This window comes from Aquarana catesbeiana, linkage group LG11, assembly GCF_042186555.1.
Source record: "Aquarana catesbeiana isolate 2022-GZ linkage group LG11, ASM4218655v1, whole genome shotgun sequence".
Lineage (NCBI taxonomy): Eukaryota > Metazoa > Chordata > Amphibia > Anura > Ranidae > Aquarana > Aquarana catesbeiana.
In genome coordinates, this window is record NC_133334.1 from 192,220,029 (window position 1) to 192,242,358 (window position 22,330).

General features: G+C 40.1%; 1 protein-coding gene across 1 annotated transcript in view; it reads left to right on the plus strand.

The window, feature by feature from the left end:
* The first annotated feature begins 2,274 nt into the window (after positions 1 to 2,274).
* ACTN3 (actinin alpha 3) overlaps positions 2,275 to 22,330 on the plus strand; it is a 128,772-nt gene continuing 108,716 nt past the window's right edge. Inside the window, exon 1 of the mRNA XM_073605149.1 lies at positions 2,275 to 2,628. Coding sequence (XP_073461250.1) covers positions 2,503 to 2,628 — 126 coding nt within the window. The 5' untranslated portion in view covers positions 2,275 to 2,502. The remainder of the gene's footprint in view (positions 2,629 to 22,330) is intronic.

The window sequence follows — 22,330 nt, forward strand, 5'->3', positions numbered from 1 at the left end:
AACCAGAGCTGGAGAGACAGCAGGAACTGACACATGAGAGAGAGTTTTAACAAGCGAGGACAGAGAGCCTACTAAGCCAGGCAAAATACTTAAATGTGATAACTCACCAGCTGCTGGAGGCTGTACCATGTCCTGCTGAACCTCCTCCTCCAGCAGCAACCTGGGGTCTGGGACTTGCAGTGCCTGTACTTACTGTGGCACCTCTGCATATTGAGAGCTGTGCTGTGGTAGTGAATGCTGCAAGGCGGGCTGCCGCCCCCTTGCTGAATTAGTGGGCTGTTGAGGCTGGCCCTGCTGTCCACCCCTGCCTGCAGGCGACCGAGAAGTCAGCCGTTTCTTGCTGACTTGGCGACTCCGAGTCGCTCGGCCGCCACCATCTTCTTCGGCTCTTTCTGACGGCACCTGAACGTCTTTGGCTTCTTCCGCAGCCTGACTATTCCGCTCCAGAGCGTGCTCCTCCTCTGTCTTCCAAGCTGGGCGGGCTCCTGTTCTCTCTGGCCCGAACTTAACAGCTGTGCTGACTCCCCGTCCGCAGCCATACCACCTCTCTTGGTTCTCTCAGACTGCACTTCCTCTTCACACTCTGCTAGAGCCAAGCAGTGATGCAGCAATGCTTCTCCTCCCTCCTTGCCTGCCTTCTCAAGGAGCTGACTGACTATGGACATCATAGCAGCAGCTATAAGAGTACCTATCTTCTTGCTGAGCTCCTGTCTTCTTTCAGTGCCACAGGAAAGAGGGAGAACCCCTCTCTTGGAACCTTTATATAACTTTTCCCAGGTGTTCCAGAACCTTCCCAGGGTTCTGATTGGGTCATCCCGAATTCCCTATTTACACTTCCTAAAGGGACAGCCTCCTTAAATACAAAAACCCCCTATAGCTATACTGTGTAACACTAAGCTGATTTAATTAACCCTGGGTGGGGGGCCACAGCCTCAGAAAAGTGGGCCCATATTGTGCCCCCCCCCCCATTGTGCCCCCCCCTATTCATTCCCTCTTTATTTTAGATGAATAATATTATTTTTTCCTTAATCTTTTTTTCAAGCCTTGGTTGCCTTTTACCTTGTTTTCAAGGTTGTACCCCAGTCAGGAGACTGGAGAAGAGACACACCAGAGTGGTAGTAATTTATTTTTCAGTGATTTAAAGTGTACCTATAGCCAAACATTGTTCATGTTAGTTTTGGATAAAGTAATGTAAGGAAATGGCTATATACTGCCACAACTGGAGCAGGGAAAGAAAACTCAGATGAATGTCTTGTTTGGAAAATGTATATGCCTTAGAGACAACAAGAAATGAGAGAATGAGAACTTTTCACTTGGACTGGGGTTTCATTGTGAAGATTTCCTATCACCTCCTGGTGACAATGGTCTTTAAGACAGACAGATACAGAGTGCATTCCTCTAGCAGGGGCATAGACAGAAATAACCTGACAATGAAAGGTTTTGGCTTCAGATACACCTTAAAATATTTATCAATCTGTATTTGCAAATATGCAGGATGGGGAATTTGAGACCCTTGGACTCTATGGTTATCTAAAATTGTTGGTATTTGCATAAAGTATATGCAATTCTCTCAGACTTTGGTCTTTGTGTTTATTTCAACACAATTGCAACTTTTTTCTCTCAGTGTTTTGTACATTATTATAATATTTCCTACTAATGCGTTTTGTGCTATGACAAAGAGTGTGCTAGCACAAATACTGTCTATATTGTCCATTATGTTGTTTAAATGTCTTATTTTGGACTTTTTGTGATTTTTATAAATTTTTGGATTTCTTAATCTGCTATTTATACATTAACATTCAAAAATTACAATTACACTGAAAGTTTAAACAATTTAAAAAGCAGCAAATCTTCAATGTATTATCAAAGTCAGATACGTGCTATTTAGAGGGTGTATTTGTTTTACTGCTAGACTATTCTTGGACACTGAAAGTGCTTGCAGTTTAAGTGTATGCCATGGGCAGGGAGGACAGGGGAGAGGAATCTATTTCTGTATATGTGATATCATCGTGGATGTCACATATAGTAGCTATGAAAGATCATAAGATCTTGCAGCTGTGAAGTGAACTAGGTTACACAGACTTTCAAAAATTAGGATTACAAATGTGAGAGGGTACATAAAAGTGTTAGAAGGCTATAAAAAGACTTTTGTTCAAACTCTTATGAAGTCTGAACTCATAGGGCAGTCTGACTAGGAGGAGTTTTGTTAGACCACCCACTCACCATTTATGGGTGGTTAACTGACCACATGGTGCCCAGCTGATGGTACTTATGGAGACTAGGTCACGTGTATCATTTTTGACCAGGGACAGCAGGCTGTAAGGAGGAAGCAAGAAGCTTGAAGAGGGGATTCCTGGCTAGATCTCCCAACTACATACCACTGCAATTAAGGTTTAAGAAGTTATTACCTGCTGGCCAGGGGCTGCAGGAGCCATTAAGAGCAAACCCAGAAAACTTGCAGAGTAACATAGACGTGAGCCAAGTTACAGGGAAAAAGCAAAGATGACTGCCATTGATTCGCATCTGCAGTATACCAACTCGTACAATGAAGAAATTTACATGGCACAGGAAGATGACTGGGATAGGGACCTACTCTTAGACCCTGCATGGGAAAAACAGCAGAGAAAGGTAAAATAAGATGTTCTATCATTCTATAAATCTGTTTTAATATATATACTATATAAGTTAAATATTCCAAAAATTACTTAGGCTGCCCAAGCCAAAACTGAGCATTTCTAAGCAAAAAAAGTCCATTGTAAGCATTGAATTAGAAGTGCAAACAGGAGCAAAAGCTTTTATATTCTAACATAGCAGTAAAGAATATTTCAGACTGACTGTTCTGTATGTTCAACAGTTGTATCAACTGGAGGCTGAACAGGTGCCTGCAACACATCCCCCCCACCCCACACATTGCAGCTCCCCCCTATGCTTAGCCTGGCTCAGGATGTTCCACTGATGCTTTTTTTGGAAGGAGTGGGCTCAGCAAGAGTGGCAGATTGTTTTTCAGTATCAGCCCAGCCCATTTGTTAGTTGGAGAGCTGCAAGGTGATCCTTACAAGGGAGGGGACAGAAAGTTGGGAGAAGGGGGCTCTGCATCTGTGGCTTAGTGAGCAGCTGGCCCCTTGTAATAACTCTGGGAGGGATAATGCCTTATAGGCTGGAGACATTTTCAGCAGAAGTGTCATCACAATGTGAAATGTATGAGAAGGGTGATCAGGTGGCATAGCAGAGACTTTATGGTTGGGTTATGACTTCAACATACAGATATAGAGGCAAGGATCGTTATCAAATCCCTGGTGACATCAGCCAGGACACTTTATCTGCATGTGTCATAAATGTTTGGGATAGCACAAAAGAGAGACTTTTATTTCAAATACATTTGAAATAAAAGTCTCTCTTTTATGTCTTCCAGTTTTTCACAGGCCTGTTCAATAAAACAATTTACACAGAAGTCAGTCATTTGATTGTACTTTCTGGGTTTTTAGGGCAAATTACCTATTAAAGTAGCACTGTAGCTTATAGTAGATATCACATGTGTGCTGTGCTGTAAAATTCAAAAATACCAATTTCAGTTGATTACGGAAAAGAACTAATTATTAAATATGTGCTTAATGATGATTTTTTTTTTAATTATAGCTAAAGCAACTACATTTAAGTTAATTTCCTGCAAAAGCTTCAGATAGATAGATATAGTTAGCTGCATTCCAGAGTTTGCTAATGATTAATTCTACATAGAATCCTAATTTTAAAAAATGTTAAAGAACTTGGATTTCCAGTATGTTAATAGAATGTTGATTTTTGTAGAAAATAATCAGATACACGTATTGTATCAATTTAGCCAAAACTGATATTTTAATTCACTGCAGATTAATTTGAAATAAATAATTTAAAGGATTTGTTTATCACTCAGAGACTCCTGCAGTGAGATTTCTACACTTGTCTTTCTAGGTTTGCATACATACTGTATGCTTCTTATTTTAAAAAATCATAATGTTATAATATGGGGAATGCAACACGATGTCTGTTATGTATTGCACAAAAAACATGCAAATGGTTCAAAATAAAAATATGCAGGTACTCCACCCAACTCCCCCCCTCCGAAAAAAAAATATATATACATATATATCAATTATCAATCAATTTCACAACAATCAGTAACAATGTTTTGATATGTCAGTCTTAGAAAAGCTAGATATCAGGGTAAGTATTCGGCTATCTGATTATCCATAGATTTTGTTATTACATTTATGCTGTTATCCAAAAATTTCTATAAATATACTGCAAAAATTATAGCATGGTTGATTTGCAGTAAAAAATTGTTGTACTATGCTCTGTGTATAAATATATGACTAGTTTGAAGTATATCTGTACTGATTTAATTCTTACTATATTGTCTGTGCTATGCAATAGTAGGCTGCTCCAGGACACTGCATATATCTATAGTTATCTTTTACAGTCCCTTGTGAAACCTGGGGTTTTCTTTCTTTAGTTTGGAAGCTGGAAGCAGAAGAGTGTATGTGAAAGTAGTGACTTCCTGGCTGAGGTCTATATTTGCCTTAGAGACTTTCCAAGGTGTGAGGCTCCAAGGGTGCTCTAGAAGAAAACTAATGCTATTACTTTCAACTGGTAATTTACTGAGAGTTGAGTAGCTCTGTTTATAAGGTGAAACCACCTAAACATTCTCCAGAACACTTATGACAAAGGGCCTATCCTAAGCACTTCCATATCCAGTCAAACGCCACTCATTCTACTTGGGTGTCGAACATGTCACATCAACTTAGGCTAGGTTCACATTTGTGCATTGCTGGAAGATGTGCAAAATCATGTGCACTCCTGCTATGCACAAAAAATATGCATCCCTTTTTTTTGCAGGCATGCGGTAGCACTAACTATTAATGGCACCCCAGCGAACCCGAACTTGCTAATGTGCACTTTGGAATGAGCTGCTCTAAATGTGACATGCAAATCACAAGCACATTGTGGCACCAGCATATGTGTGAATAGAGCCTTAAAGTATATCTAAAGCCAAAACCTTTTCTTTATTGTTCATTAAGGATCACAGAGTCAGAAGGAATTCTGAGACAACTAGTTATACTGCTGTGTACAGGAGAAATGGACAAATAAAAAAAAACTGTTATTCAGCCAGGTATAACCCCTCCCACTCCCATCATTCTTCAGTTTCTCCCTAGTATCCTAGAAGAATGGATGTATTTACTTCTCAGGAAAAAAAACAAAAAACGTTATTTGACATTTCTAATTTTTTTATCAAGATATTTTTTCTTCAATTGGCTGATCCTTGGTGCTGCCTTTGGCTGTACCTGAACCCCACCATGATGAAGATAGAGAGTCTTCCTGAAATATAACCTTTGGGCTCTAGGCTCTGCTGATTGTGCTCTCCAGGCACCTGTTGTCCTAGTGTAAGTTATCCACAGGGTGCTTTACAGGTCCAGGGCTGTGATAAGCCTGCTGGTATTATCCTGTACCAAATACTTCTGCAATGTAACATGTTTCCCTGGGTCCTGTGTTGGCTTTCTCCAATACCTACAGTAAGTTATTGGGTCTTGTTCCACTTTTTAGAGCCTGGCATGTGTTATTCACCTGCATCTTCCCCTTGTTGGTTAATGCTCTGGAGATTAGTGTTGTGACACTTTTCAATGTATTGAAGATGGTCTGGGCAACATGGTTGTGACTCTTCAGTGTGTCGCATTGCCCTGTGTTAGTTTTATTGCATAACTTTCAAGGTGTTGCCCATGCCCAGACTGTTCTAACTTGTGGTTGTCTGGTACATGAGCAGTGGATTTTTTCACTGCACCCCTAAGGCCGGCCACACAGCAATAACCAGCTAAGTTGCGAACCGTTAATAGGCAGGCTGAATGTACCAAGTTGATTGATCAATCAGCTGCTATAGCTGCTAGCTATAATCACTACCTTTTCCCAGCGGGGTGCCTTCCCCTACAATTTCTGATTCCCCTGTCAACACTGTCTGTGTTGATGGGGGAATACGGCAATTTTTTTTCCTGCAACTCCTGCGATGAAATTTGCACTGTGTATGGCTAGCCTTAGGCTTATGTTACAATCATTCAGCCTGCTCTGACTCACAGCTATCAGGCACATACTCACTCGGCTATTATGTGTTGCATCTGTCGGACATGCACCATTACACTGAATAAAACACTGACCATTGTTAACATTCCTGTGTATAAGGACCCGATGAACAAAAGCCTGCAAAACCTTTCCAAGTCCTTGTTTTTCTTGCTATCTGCCATTGCATTCATGACCATTTCCCAGACCCTGGGGTAAGAACCAAGAATATGACTAATGCACCTGGATCGATCCTAACTGATCCTTCAGTTTTAAAACAATTAGAACTCATGCCTGTTTCCCTACATTACTCTGTTGATGAGTTTTTGGATATTGTATGTCTCATATTCAGAATGCGTCTTCAGCCCGTACATATTCATCACAAACCTTGGACTCCTAGACCTTCCAAACTTTCAAGCAAATCCTTCTCACAACGAGGGGATACCCCCAAGTCTAAGAAGTGAAGGAACATCTATTAGCCTTTGCGACCATCTGAAATGAAAGCATCCCCAATGCATGGGTGAAGAAGGTGGTGTCCAGGAGCTACAAGATAGAATTTCAGTCTCTGCCACACTTCATATTGTTCGACTTGTCAATCTCTCTGCAAAGACTAATAGACCTCCATGCTGCTCTGGCACAACTGCGTTCCTTTTCTAGAAAAGGAAAAGTTTTAAGGTTTCTGTGCCAACCTGTTCTTTCATAGTCAAAGGGGGTATATTCCCCATTCTGGTTCCAAAGGCACTTAATGTCTTCATACAAGACCATAAATTATGCATAGACTCCATAAGGCTAGTCATTGTTTCCTTCCATCCATTTTTGGTCTCTGTGGTCGTCAAGGATGCCTACATGCATGTCCTCATCTGTGGACACACAACGCTACCAGTTTCTTGCCCTTCCCTGTGGTTTGTCCACTGCATCTTGATTTTTTACTATGCTGCTAGCCCCTGTGCTTGCTCTGTTGCACTCATAGGGCATTCATGTCATTGAAAATCTGTCCAAAAGACTGTTCAGCCACTAAAAAATTTTGGTTGGATCCTGAATCTGCAGAAATCAGTGCTCTAACCAACTCAGAGCTTAGAGTATCTAAGACTCTTTCTAGATACGGCTCAAGGTTTTTTTTCTGCATGACAAACTCATGACTGTCTTTCTCAATTTTGAACTCTGCAGCCCAGGAAACTTTGATTCCTCTGCTTTTGCAGAAGAGTTATGAGCTTAATGGTGGCCTTCTTTGAGGCAGCCTTTGAACAGTGTATTGCTCGTAATGTTTTACCTGTACTCCGTGGGATCTTAACCTGGCTCTATCAGCAAAAACTTTTGAGCCTATTAGAAATATTTCTCTTCAAATATTTTATTGAGAATAATACAGTACAAGTAATCAGACAAAATTTTTGTAAGAATACAAGAGGTACAAGTATGGAAAACAAAGCTTCTCAATAGCTATACTTTCATTAATTATATAACTCAAATGTAATTCAAGAGATATATCTCAGAGTAAGATAAATATATAAGACAAAACTAAAAAGAAAATAAAAGACCTAAACTATGTAATGCGAATTCAAAACTCAGGTTTAGAGGAGACAAGGTATCCCGTAAATTGAAAGAATGGTTATCAGTGGGATAGTAAGGGGAAGTATATTTTTAGTCCAGGGCCAAGATCCAACCATGTGGCTTGGTTTACCTGGGAAGAGAGACAATAAATTGAACCATCCAAAGTGTCTACATCATAGGTATATAGTTGAGTTATGTGTGAATGACCTGTTGTTTTAGGTTCTAATATATAGGGGAACTGATAGGCCATAAAAAAAAGGTGTGAATTTAGAGAACTAAAATAAAAAGGGGGAGGGGTGGGGAAAGGAGGGTTGGTATAAAAGTCAGAGGAAGGAGGGTTTCTCCAGAGGGGTACTGTAGTTCACCAAAGCTAATATGGTGCATGAGTGGTGGTATGTGGGATGGAATGTATCATCAGGATAATAGAAGTGAGTAATCAAGACCAGGTGGTAGGTGGTGTTTGATCCATGGGAGCCATACTGATTCAAACTTGGATAATTTGTCTAGTAATATAGCCTCTGTTTTGGCATGAATCATTGCCTGTGTTACTCGATGCTTAACTGATACTGTGCATAATGTGGTTGATTTCCAGGCTTTTGCAATGGTTTGCTTTGCTGCTGTGGTTACTAGGAGTAGGAGTTTTAAATTGGTGGTGTGTTATAGCTTGTGGTTTATTATTCAGGATCGCTACCGTTGGGTCAGGCGGTAAAATGGCTTGGAACATAGTATAGAGAATGTTGAATATTTCTGACCAAAAGGCACAGGCTATGGACAATCCCACCAGATATGTAGATGCGTACCCAGGTCGGTACAGCCTCGGAAGCAGTTAGGGGGGTATTGGGGAAGGAATTTTGATATCCTAACAGGGACCAGGTACCATCTGGGAAGTACCTTGTAGTTGGTCTCTAAAGCCGCTATGTTTGGTGTGGCTGATTTAGTAGCCTGCCAGATTTGAGTCAAATTTAGTGTATCTGGTTGGAGGTTCATATCAGTTTCCTATCTGGTAGTGTAAGATGGGGGGGAAGAGGTTGTGTGTGATAGTAGTTGGGCATACAGATCCGAGATGAGTCCACTCCTGTGAGGCTCAGATTTGCAAGCTAGATCAAAGGTTGTGAAACTTGGGGTAGGTGAATCTGGGGGAGCATTTTGGGATAAAAAATGTTTTATTTGTAGGTATCGAAAAGTTTCTTTATGTGGTAGATCATGTGTTTCACGAAGAGTAGGAAAAGGTGTGATAGTAGCGGATATGTAAAAATTAGGTGCACATATTAGTTCTGCATGTGACCATGTGGTTAAGGAGGATGGAGATGTCCAAGCTGGTTGCAAGGAAGGGTTGTTAAGGAAGGAGAGGAGGGGATTTTGTCAAGATTGAAGACCGTTTTGTGATGGGGTTCGTAATTGTTCAGCGTTGTGCTGGTGAAAGCCATAGAAGATTTGCTGTGGAGAGAGGGTCACCGTCAACTGATTTGATCGCCACCCAAAGTGGAATTTCATTTGTGGCCTGGTATTTAAGTAGTTGTGCTAGTTGGGCAGCATAATAATATTTGGAGAAGTTGGGAATGCTTAACCCCCCGCAGATGTGGGGTACATACAGAGTAGATTGTGGAAGACGGGGTTAAGTTTTCCTCAAATGAATTGGGAAGCTTTTCACTGTAAGGTTCAAAGAAAATATGCTGGGACCTGTATCGGGAGTACTCTAAAACGTTTCTAGGAACTTAGGTAATATAGATATCTTGATTATTGTGATTCTACCCATCCATGCTGATTGTAGGGAAGACCAGTTCTTCATTAGGGTGGTGAGTCAAGATAGCATAGGTGGGTAATTTGCTGTATATAAATTTGTTGGATTCTTTGTAAATGTGTTTCCCAAATATGTAATTTGTGTTGTCGACCAAGTAAATGGGAGGGATTCCTGTAATTGTGTCTGTAAATCAGGCAGTATTGAAATGTTTAAGGCTTTAGATTTATGAGGATTTGTTTTGAGAACGGATATTAATCCAAATTTGGTTAGGGTGTCAATGAGGTTTGGAGCAGATATTAAGGGTGAAGAGAGGAATATGAGGATGTCGTCTGCAAACATGTATAATTTATGTTGGTGACCACCTAGTTGTAGGCCTTTAATATTCGTGTTGGAACGTATGAGTTGGGCTAGGGGTTCAATTGCCAAAGCAAAAAGAAGAGGGGAAAGAGGGCATCCCTGCCTGGTTCCTCGTTCAATGATGAAGGGGTCAGAACGGTATCCAAAAGTAGGAAATATATGTTTTGGGTTTTGATACAAGGAAGAAATCCAATGTAAGAAATGTGTTCCAAAACCCCACCGGCCTAAGATTGAGTTGAGGTAAGGCCAAGAAAGGGAATTAAATGCCTTTCATATGTCAATGGAGAGGAAGCAGGCAGGGATGCGGCGGGTTTGTGCTGTATGGGCTAAGAGGGTATCACGACGGATGTTGTCACCCGCTTGTCTGGAAGGGATAAACCCAGTCTGATCTTTATGGATCAGGGATCCTATAATTGGGTTTAGTCGGTTAGAGAGAATTTTAGCTAATATCTTGATGTCTGAACTGAGTATAGAAATTGGTCTGTAGTTGGACCAGGATGAGTCATCAGTATTAGGTTTAGGAATCATGGCGATAGATGCTAAGAGGGATTCAGTATGAAAGGAATGGTTTGAGAGGAGGGAGTTGAAGGCTTCAACCATTAGAGGGGACAGTAGGGTAACAAAGTGTTTATAGTAGGTTGCTGAAAAGCCATCAGGGCCCGGGTGTTTGTGTGGTTTTAATGATTTTATAGCTGTGCAGACTGAATCTGAGATGGGTCTCTCGAGGGTTTCTTTTTTTTAGCAAGGGAGAGGGAGGGGAGTTGAATAGAGGATAGAAGGGTATCAAAGTGTGTTTGGTCAAATTTATGAGTATCCCGATATAGGTCAGCGAGTCCTCTGCGGAACTCATGGAGAATTTTTTTTGGATTACTGGAATAGGTATCTTTGGTAAGTTGAAGTCAAATTGGTTTGGGGGTATAGTCTACTTTACGTAGGGTTAAGGCTAAGAATATGTTCGGCTTATTTGCTTTCATATGGAAAGTGTGTGAGGATTTTCGGAGAATTTTTTCAGCCGAGTCCGTCAAAAATAGATTGAGTTCTAATCGTACTTTATCATAGATTTGTTTGTTTGATGGAAAGGGCATATTTTTAAAATTCTCCGAAGCGGTGTAGAAAGTTTTCTCTAGTTGCTTATGAAGTTGTCTCTTTAGTTTACGTTGGTATGATGCTTGGCTTATGCAAACCCCTCTGATAGATGGTTTGAGGGCTTCCCATAGTGTCAGGGGATCTGTATCTGTGGGTGTGTTTTTCTAAGATAGTCCTGTATAACGTTTTCTATATCTTGTCTATATCTTGGATTGGTGCATAGGCTGTCATTGATACCAGGTACGGAGATTAGGTCTTGGGACCAGTGAGGAGAAAGTCATCATGACAGCATTATGGTCTGATCATGAACATGGTATGATTAAAGAATCAAGTATAAGGGGTGAGGTACCAGTGCTTACAAGGAGGCGGTCTATCCGAGAGAACTGTTTGTGGGGATGAGAGTAATGCATGTATTGTTTCCTTGTATGGTTTTGTTCACACCATGAATCAACGAGGGAGTGTTGGTTGAGGAGTTGTTGGTACGAGAGACGCTGGACATTTATGGGGTCGGGGATTTATCCAAGATTGGATATATTACTTGATTAGAGTCGCCACAGATCATGAGAGTACCATGTTTATGAGGTTCCACTACAGAGAACAAGTGGGAAAGGAATGATAGTGGATTTTAATTGGGGGCATAGTATGAAACAATAGTAATTTCATTGTCTAGTAAGAGGCCAGTGAGTAGTAAATAACATCCGTCGGGATTTTTGATCTCTTTATGAAGAGTGAATGGTGTGGTGTGGTGAAAAGTGATTAAAACCCCTCTCTGGTTGATGCTGAGGCAGTATAAACCTGGGGGTATTGGCAACTAAAAGATTTAGGAGAGGATTATGAGAAATGCGTTTCCTGTAGACAAACCACATATGCCGAGAGTGTGGAAAAGGAGTGGAAAGCCTTGGTTCGTCTTGGAGGGGACTTGAGTGCCTGTACATTAAGTGTCAGAATATTTAAAGACGTCGTTATGTAGTGTATATAGGGTCTGGGGGTCCTGTGGATAATTGTTTAGGATTATTATCTGGAGAAGCAGGGGGGTAGGGGGGGTGGGGCTGAGGGAGGAAAGAGGATTATGGGTAGTAACAGGCAGGAATTGTGGTGATAAAAAATAAAAAAAAAAAGGGTGTCTCCTATGTAGAGCGAGTATCCAGGGGGTGGTGAAAAATCACCAGCCAATGGATACCTTAGGTCCAAAGAGTATCCAATCAACTATGTTGCGTACTCAAGGATCAAATGGGAGGCGCAGTGGGCTGTCTCCGGGACTACAACAGCCATTTCTAAATCTATATAAACTTTATAACAAACGAGTCACTAGTATTACAACAGTCAGTAAAAGAAAAACTGGCAAGGCGTTAGATAAAGGGAAGAACAAGGTGTCACTAAATTAGGGTGACTGAGTGAATGTCTTGCAAGTGAGTTGATGGCATAAGTCATGTTGTAAGCGATCGTTGCCGGATGTCTAGGATCGCTTAGAGTGTAAGGGGAGAAAGGAGATGCAAACAAGCTCACTGCAGGAGGTTTTAAGTAGGGTTTTGGCTATTAGAAATAAGTCAACACTTACCCACAAGGTTGCCTTTTTTATTCAATCACCCCTGCTAGGTGTGTTTCTAAGTCTATTGTAGAGATCCATTTTTTGTTTTACATAAAGAAAAAGTTGTTCTGAGGCCTATGGCTGCTTTTCTTCCTATGGTAGTTTCCTCCTTTCGTCTTAACCAGGGCATTATACTTCAATCTCTCCATCCTGCTCCAGTTAATTCCAAGGAATCTTCCTTCCATTGTTTGGATGTGATACAAGCTGTTTGTCTATCAGCCACATTTTCCTCAAGCTGAATGACTCAATCAATATCATTCCTAAGGGTCCCAGTAAGTAGCAGGCTGCCTCTTGTGCCACTATTTCTAGATGGCTTAGGTAGCTCACCATTCAAGCCTATAGGCTTAAAGACAAGGTTTCACTATTTTGTAGCAAGGTACACTCCACTAGGTTGGTAAGTGCCTGATGGGCTTTTCAGCATCAGGTCTCTCTTCCCCAGATTTATAAGGTTGTAACCATCTGATACTAGTTTTGGATGTAGGGTCCTTCATTTGGCTTTTTGAGCTGCAGCTAGCCCCCAGTTTACCTTTTAGTTTATGGGCCTGTTCTCAGAATTTCTTCTGACCCTTAGTGAATGATAAACAAAACAGATGTTTTGACTTACTGTAAAATCCTTTTCTTGGAGTTCATTAGGGACACAGGTCCCATCCTTTGTCTTATGAATACTCCTACTACTGCTTTTGCACAAAACTGTAGTATGAAGAGAGTGGGAGGAATTCTCTTGTAGGCAGCAGTATGCCCAAGTTGTCTCAGAATTCCTTCTGACCCTATATTCTTTAATGAGCTCCAAAAAAAAAGATTTTACGGTAAGTCAAAAATCCTGTTTTTTTGTAGTTGTGGATAGTATAGGTAAGGGTTAAAACCCATGTCAGCTTTGTTGTTTAGACAGTTGTCACCACAGCAAGTTTCCCCAGTTGGAGACTTCCCCTTTATTACTGTTCTGCTGTCTGCTAACAACCATGAATTTTCCCACAATTTTAGTTCTAGTGGCAACTGTTACTAGAGAGAGTTGAAACTTACCAGCAGGACACAGACAGCATTAAAACCTAACAAAGTTTCTAACCCATTCCTATCCAAAAAAAAAGATTTTGGGTTTAGATAGTTTCGGATATGTTTATAAAGCAGTGAATCTGACATTCACCAAACATTTGCTCCAGATGAATCTTCCTGATGCATATGTTTTAATTGACAGTGATTGATTTACCACCAGTGAATGTCTGGTGAAAGTCACATTCACCATTTTATAAATATGATCCTAAATATCTCCCTATTACTATATCCTTTTTACTTTCCCATCTTTTCCTGTCCTGATAGGAAATGAGGATACATCTCTCAAATGGGGGCATGCATGACTATAAAAAGACCTCACACAGGCTCTAACCTTTCCCTGCCCAGTCCAAAACAAAACATTTTGGCTGGAGTTGAGACAGCACATATATCTGACTAATACTCTTGTAAATGTAAATGATCTTGTATAAATTATAGAAATCTGTAGTAATAATAATAATAACTTTCATCTGGCTTTTTATGTAATAAGCATTTAACCTTTAAATTGATACTTATATTTGTAAAGTGTATGGATTCATACATTTTTTTCCACTCTTTAGGGTTAAATTACCAATAGGAAAAAGGCTGTTCATTTTACAAGAGAATTTTCCCCCTGGGCTCAGTAAATGCAGTGAGAATTCACTTTGCAAAAAATGGAAGGAAAAAAATGCAAATCTCCCTGCAAAATGAAAATTCTTGCAAACCAAACAATTTGCCTTTAGTAAACCAACCCATAAAACTTTATTCTTCTTGATATACCTGAATGTAATCCAGAGGAAAACTATATAAATGATCAAAAGCAAAAACATAAGATAATGGAATTCAATACAGAATGACATGTACAGATGGGCGATTCCTATGGCACATTCCTATAGAATGAGCACATATTTGCATGTAGTAATCCCCACCTTATCTCAAGTGAACAATAAAAATTGGGTGACATCATCCAACCAATTGATTCTTCACTCTAAAATGGTTGGCTTTTATTGCTTTTGTTAATCTAAATTCACTAAACAACTTAAAGCTGATTTCTGATAGATTGCTATAGAAATCAGAGCCATATTGCTCTTTGGGGCTAATGACTAATGTCGACCATAGACGGTTCGAATCTTGGCTGGTTCAGCAGGGACTGGCCGAGATTCGAACCATGTATGGGCAGGCTCATTGTACCTAAGTTCATCGTACAACCGGCCTGCCGGATTTTTCAATTATTGCCAGTGGCGATAGCCGCGAACAATAAGCACTGTGTGTTCTCCTGAAACTGCTCCCTGCCCCCCTTCTCCAGTCTATTTGCCTGACAGCAACCATTTAGATAATGACTGATTTTCATCCAGCCCAAGCAACAGGATCCTTAAGATGATGATTGGGTGCTACTCAGCATTATTGAATAGGGTTACATACACAGGATGCCATGTATGATATCTGCCAAATGTTTTGTTATCATGTCCAGCCAGTCTTTGTGATCCAAAGCCTGTGCTCCACTGTTCATCTAGGCAGGTGACAATACTATTTTCTTGGATATCTTTTCATCTTCCCGTGTTTCCTCTTTGCTACTACCCTCCTCACTGAACAATGATTTAGCATTATCATACGTACCCAGTGTCTAGGCAAGCGACCCAGGAAATAGTGGAACTATATTCTTAGTTGAGGCAGGGATATGTAAAATCCTAACCCCTTTGCGTCTGCGCCTCCCAGCCCTTCAAGGGGTTTCAGATGCCGGGAGGCGGGGTTTATGATCATGTGACTGCTGTGACAGCCAGTCACATGATTGGAATGCTGCTTGCAATCATTAAGCAAATATGCAACCATTCTGCACCAAGTCCCACCCGCCGAGAGGCCGCATATTTGTGTACTGTCGGTGTGAAGGGGTTAAGATTCAATAAACAGAATTACATAGCTTTTCCCGAGTAAAACACAAGCTCTTTCTCTGATTCAAACATGTGCTTTCACTCTTCTGACTCAGTAGATCCGAGCTCAGCGTTTGAGAGGTTGATTCTGTGATGATAGGGGTGAACAGTAGGAGCTAGGAATCTCTTAGCAACATACTAGTAACAAGGCAGGATGGGATGATGCAATCTCTGAGGGTTTTTCAGTCAGGCTCTGGGACGTAATTAAATGGCCTACACCTATAGAAATTGCTTTATTCAACTTTGGTCAATGCTGCACAGTTTATCTACAGGTGCCCCTTACCTGTGTAAACAGTTTTTTTTTTTAAAGGTGTCTTTACAGGTCTTTACATCGCCATAAAAATTACCACAAACTCACCTTTAGAAATATTCAGTATTGACAATCTACAGATAGATGCTTCTAAATGATTCAAAGAAAAGAAATGTACTCTATTAGGCCATTTTCATATATTCACTGTTTTACTAAAAGGATGAGGTTCACCAGGTGCAGCTGCTATCCTCATAAATTGTCAACAAGGTTTGTGCAGCAATCTATGTCTAGAGCAAGGAAATAAGAAAAAACAAGGGAGGCCTATTTTAATGGGCTGCTGTCCTTGAACCTTTTCTACAATCCTAGCTGCTCAGAAACTGCATAGTACTATGTGTTTCAGTGCACAGGAAAACGTGTTGCAGTTTCCAATGCATGGGAGTGCCATTAAGAATTATTGGCACCAGTGGCGACTGGTGCTCCGCGATCGGTCGGTTGATTAAAGTTCCACTTTAATCTTTAAAATGTATGTTACCCCAACATTTCATATTCCTGATATGTATATGTTGTACTATGTGCTTGTGCTAAAAAGCATCCTGTTCTCTTTGTATTTCTTTCTTTGTGTGAAATACCTAGTGATCCTGCCAATCCCCCTGCTTTCCTATCTCAAACTGACCACACTAGGTGGTGAGGGTTAACATCTACTTTAATTTATGCAGGTGAAAGAAGGTTCCAGCGCATGAACCCTAACCATGACATCGTTTCTCATTTTACTACTGTGAGTGTTTGTACATAATAAACAGGTTGTATTTATAAACAAACATATCAGTTATGCATGGATAGTATGCTAAATCACCCACTGAAATAAACATATCAGGATCTATAAAACTCTCCATTTGTATCTGAGTTCCTGAATGGCGAAGAGGGATAACTAAGTGAAAAAGGGCTTAATTACACTGTCTAGAAAATCGATCAGAGAGAATCACTAAATAAATGAGAATTGCTGGCACTCAACACTACTGACTTCATGTACAAAGCAGAGCTTCTGAGCTTTAATCAGTATACTACTATTGTTAGGTGTATTGTTAGGAGCTGACCACTAACACAACTGTCATTAGCCTGAGGTATTCCTATATGGAATAAATCCTTTAATTGACACAAGCATGTGAAATATAGCTTGTCATTCTATCCTGTTAGGATCCGTTGGAAGGGGTGTGAAAGGTCATAACTTTTCACAGATGTAATCATGACACCGATTTTGTATCCCAAATATGTGCCAGGTAGATATAGCTATCTCAGTAACAAACAAATGGCCCCTGCCCCTACCTATAACTGGCCTTCACAACAAGGAGCACATGGAGGGCAATGCATGCAAAACAAAACCAAAGAAAATTCCCAGCTCAACTCGCCAACCAGTCTGCTTATCAACCGAATTAACCTGCCTAACAGTTTGCGTTAAAAATAGGGGTTATTTAGCACACATTTGCAAATTAATAATAATTTAGGTTCGGAGACGCTCCAAGGCACCCCAATATTTCTGCAGTCTGGCTTTAGTAGGTGGAGCATATTAATTTAACAGATTATGTTGCCTTTTTATTCTGCATACTTTCTTTATAAATAAGCACAGGAAACCCTCCCTGAAAATGATCACCGTTGAACAGCATAATTTTGCTTTGTAGTTGGCCTTTTAGAAATGCTATTGGTGTAAAAAATAATACTGAATCTTTCATACATAAATAAAAATGGTGAACAGCGGATAAACAAAAATTTACTTAAAATGACACTGATGTTAGCTGCACAAAATGAATCTACAGTAGCCTGCAAAAGAAGGAGATGAATACTTACTATTCTGTACCAGCTACACGTTACTCTGTGTGTAGCTCGACATGCAACTAAACCCTCCTATTCTGTAATAAGCCAGACTGAAACTTTATTAACAAAACAGGGTGGGTGAAACTAATAAGAAAAAACAAATACAAATACATATAATCAATATATGAAATATACAGAAATACAGTGAACAAGCTTGGCTGCTGATGGCGATAAATAATTCCCACCAGTGATTCTGTGTTTAGGGGATGCAAGCGGATACAAGTTTTAGTCCAACAAGTGCTGGTTTCTTCTTTCAGTCTCCAAGATGGAGTCTGAACTCCCATGATGCATCTGCTTCCTTTCTTTGGACTGAAGAATGATGGTAAGTTTTTATTAAAGGTGAACAGTTTTCTAATTTCTGCAAAACTTTAAATTTACCACCAGCCTCATCTTGTGGTCAAATCTGATATTGCAGGCAAACAACTAATAGATATCCTGCTGGAGGCAGAACACTTACCTTTCCAGTATCTTAAAACTTTGCTGTGCTGCATATCTTCAGACACTACTGGAACTCCTCCCACTTGCTGTGGTTCCTCCCATCAGTCTCTAAGTCACATATTAGCGATATAGGGGCCAGGGAAACTATAGTGTGTGGTCTGGGGGACAAGGTATCTGAGACATCCAGGAGTATAAAATACAAACATATGATAAGCTAACAGCAGGATAAGAAAAATACAGATGGGTGATTGCTGCTTAACAGAACCCTATCTTTATGGTCTTCCTCATGAAGTTGCCCCCCAAATTGTTAGTAAAGCACTGGTTGAGCAACTTTATCTAACTGATGGACATAGATCTCTTCCTGAAACTCAGTCATGTTTTTTGGCTTGTAGCTTGCCCAGTCCACCAAATATACAATATAACTTTGCCCTCAGAGATTTTGGAGTTAATTAACTTAATAATGGTGATATGACCAGTAACACACTTCCTGTCTTAGGCTCCATGCACATGAGCTTAAAAAAAACGCTCCTAACAGCTGCTTTTGAGCATTTTTTTCTGCTTCTAGAAGCAAATAATGTTAGTCTATGTGTCCATGCACACTATTTTAGTCTAGTAGTGTTTTTGAAGCTTCAACTTCAAGGAGCAGGTGTGCATGGAGCCTAAAGATGCCTCCACTCTAGATGGAGGAGCAACTAAAACTTCTTTGGACAGCAGCAGGGAAAGGACAGTGTTAGATGCACTAAACAGCTGTTTTCTCCTATGGGAAAAAGGTTTTACATAAATGAATAAGAACTAGCAATTGAAAACACTCCTGTCGGTGTTAATGGTTCGTCTCAACCCTCCAACTACCACTTTTGCTGGGTAGTTTTGTTTGTTACCAGATGTAAATGGATTTCACTTTACAAATAAAGCCAAACTACAGCTAACATTTTTTAAGCAGTTACAGAAACAGCTTTTTCTCCCTAAGATCCAGGACATACTGGATCACTTCCTGAAAATGGTGCATTCTGTACTTCTGAAGGGTTTTCTCTCTGTATTGGCAAAAATCCTCTCAGCAGATGATTGGCTTCTCAACCTCTCTTGATGCATCAATTTGAACAGAGGATGTAGCTAACATTTCATTTCTGTGCCAGTTACGGGATGTATTATTTTATTTCTCTTCAGCCTATCACCTTTCAGCCATGGTATGGTGTTCAATCACGTACAATGTCCATTGGAAGGTTTGCTTGAGGACATTATTCTGGATGCATATTGTATGATCATGGCAAAATCCTAGGTATTCTGTTTTGCATTAGCCCAAAATACTACAAGAGATGAACAATAGGATTTTGAGTTGGCACCTGTAGTTTCTTAAACATGAGACTAAGATCACAATCTAGGAAGGAGATCAGGCATCCCTCTACTGGGTGATCAACATTAAAATATACTCACAGCAGAACAGGGCTCATCAGGCAATTTTTGAGCTGATTAAAATTGTCTTTATATGGTCTTTTTAGATAACTAACAAGGGGTAGCAGTCGCCAAAGGTAACTCCACCCCTGGAAGGCAAGTATGATTTCAAGCAAATCAATTTTTCCAGTGGAGTCACCAGTTGTGCCGGGGGGGGGGGGTACCTTACTATGAGAGCCCACCAATACACACACACACACACACACACACACACACACACCTTCATAGCTAATGTGCATACCTCCAGAATTCAAGGGGGCTACCTGAATGATGCTTGACTAGGTCATTAGAAAATGCCAATCTCAGCCTCACATATGCTTGAATTGACTCCAATGGCTACAGCTACATAGTTGTATATTTTTGCATAGTTTGTCTGGTTGAAAAAAGGCACAAGCCTATCTAGTTCAATCAATAAAAGGAAAAAAAAATACAATCCTATATCCACAATCCTATATCCACAGTTGATCCAGAGAAAGGCAAAAAAAAAAAAAAAACAGCAAAGCAAACCCAATTTGCTTCCTGATCCCCCAAGAGGTATTCCATTATTCCCTGGATCAACTTTACCTATAAATATTAGTATCCAGTTATATACATTTAGGAAAGAATCCAGGCCTTTTTGAGGAAATCTACTGAGCTGGCCAGAACCAGCTCCTGAGGGAGTCTATTCCACATTTTCACACTGTAATGAAGCCTTATCCAATTTGGAGATTAAATCTCCTTTCCTCCAGACGTAAAGAGTGCCCCCTTGTCCTTTGTGATGACCTTAAAGTGAATAATTCAACACCGTGTTCACTTTTTGGACCACTTATGTATTTATACATGTTTATCATATCCCCCTTTAACCTCCCCTTCTCAAGAGGAATTAAGTTCCTGTAATCTTTCCACATAGTTGAGCTCCTCCATGGCTCTTATTAGTTTCGTTGCTCTTCTCTGCACTTTCTCCAGTTCCCCAATATCCTTTTTGTGAACTAGTGCCCAAAACTGAACTGCATGTTTCTGATGAGGTCTTACTAATGATTTGTACAAGGGCCAAATGATATATATATATATATGATATATATCTGGAGTCTATACCTCTCTTAATACAAGAAAGCATTTTGCTCGCTTTGGAAACCTGAGCTTGGCATTCTATGTTATTATTAAGCTTATGATCTACCAGAACACCCAGATCCTTCACCATTGATTCCCCCAGATGCACTCACCCTAATATGTATGAGGCATGCATATTCTTAGCCCCCCAAGTGCATAACTTTACATTTATCAACATTACACCTCATTTACCATATAGTTGTCCAATTGCATTGAGGTTGACTTGTAAGTTGGAGACATCCTGTAAGGATTTTATTCCACTACATAGTTTGGTGTCATCTGCAAAGACTGAAATGGTACTTGTAATCCCCGACCCTGTATCATTTATAAATATATTAAAAAGTAAGGGTCCCAACACTGAACCTTGGGGTACACTACTGATCACCTTAGACCATTTAGAGTATGAATCATTAACCACTATTCTCTGAATACAGAATACAGATTTCTATCCATTTACAAACTGATTTTTTCTAGGCTTGTAAACTTAACTTTACACATTAGCCGTGTGTGGGGAACTGTGTCAAATGTTTTTGAAAATCCCAAGTATACTATGTCCACAGCCACTCCTTTGTCTGATGCCGCTTACACACGACCGATTTAGCCTTCGTAATAAACTCTGATGGTTTCTCCGACGGAACTCAGACGGAATTCCATTCTAGCGGTCTTGCCTACACACGGTCAACCCAAAGTCCGACCAAAGTCCAACCGTCCAGAACGCGGTGACGTACAACACTTCCGACGGGACTAGAAAAAGGAAGTTCAATAGCCAGTAGCCAATAGCTTCCGTCTCGTACTTGCTTCAGAGCATGTGTCTTTTTTGGTCCATTGGACCAGCATACAGACGATCGATTTTCCCGATAGGAATTGGGTCCGTCGGAAAGATTTAGAACATGTTCTATTTCTAGGCCTGTCAGATTTTTCGAAAAAACAGTCCGATGAGGCCTACACACGATCGGTATATACGATCGGACATTCCGTTCGTGTGTACGCGGCATAAGGTTTTACTTGTCTGTAATGAATCCATGCTGTTTGTTGCTTACATTTTTTTTCCTGCAAGTACATATCTATGTGATCTTTTGTTATAATCTCCAGTATCTTCCCAACTATAAAAGTTAAACTAACAGGTCTATAGTTACTTGGTAAAGACTTTGATCCCCTTTTAAATATAGCTTCCTCAGCGATAACTAATGAGTGGTCTTTAACAAATTGCTGATTGTTATGGTTGAAACAAAGAAACTTTGTTTATGGCTGGAGTTTGAGCCTGGTTGCAGTTGCCTTGACCCTCTCAAGATTCGTCTGTAGACCTTGCACTGCATCCCAGAAAAGCACTTAAGCCCTTTGAAAAAAAATCATTTCTCTAACATTACACCCATGCTAATGTCACAAAGTTTGTGGAAAAAAATCTTTCCATATTTGCTGAGATCCTGTTTGAAAGGATACAAAGCATGTAATAAAATTCATCTTTCACACAGTATTGGAAAACATCTGGCATATTGTTTGGGCATAAGTGCATAGCCAATTACTCCTAGTGTTATCTCATGTTTTGAATGCTATTTTCCATTCATCCTTCTTTTATACAGATCTCATTGCATGCTTCATTCTAATCAAGGTTGGTGAATGTGGAGGTTTGTGCATACAATTAAAAGCTATAATATGAATGAAAAAGTATTTGTGTTTTACTGCTACCTTAAAGTGATTGTAAAACTCAAGACATGCAAATGAACAAAGTATGTCCTTCTATAGTGTGTACTTATCTCAATTAAAAGCGCTAAGTCTCATTTCTGTCTGCTGCTTTGTCCCTCTGATTAACAGCCTCAGCTTTGTTCCTGTGTGAGGGAGGTGTGTCTATTCCCTCCAATCAGCTTCCAGAGCTCTCCTCA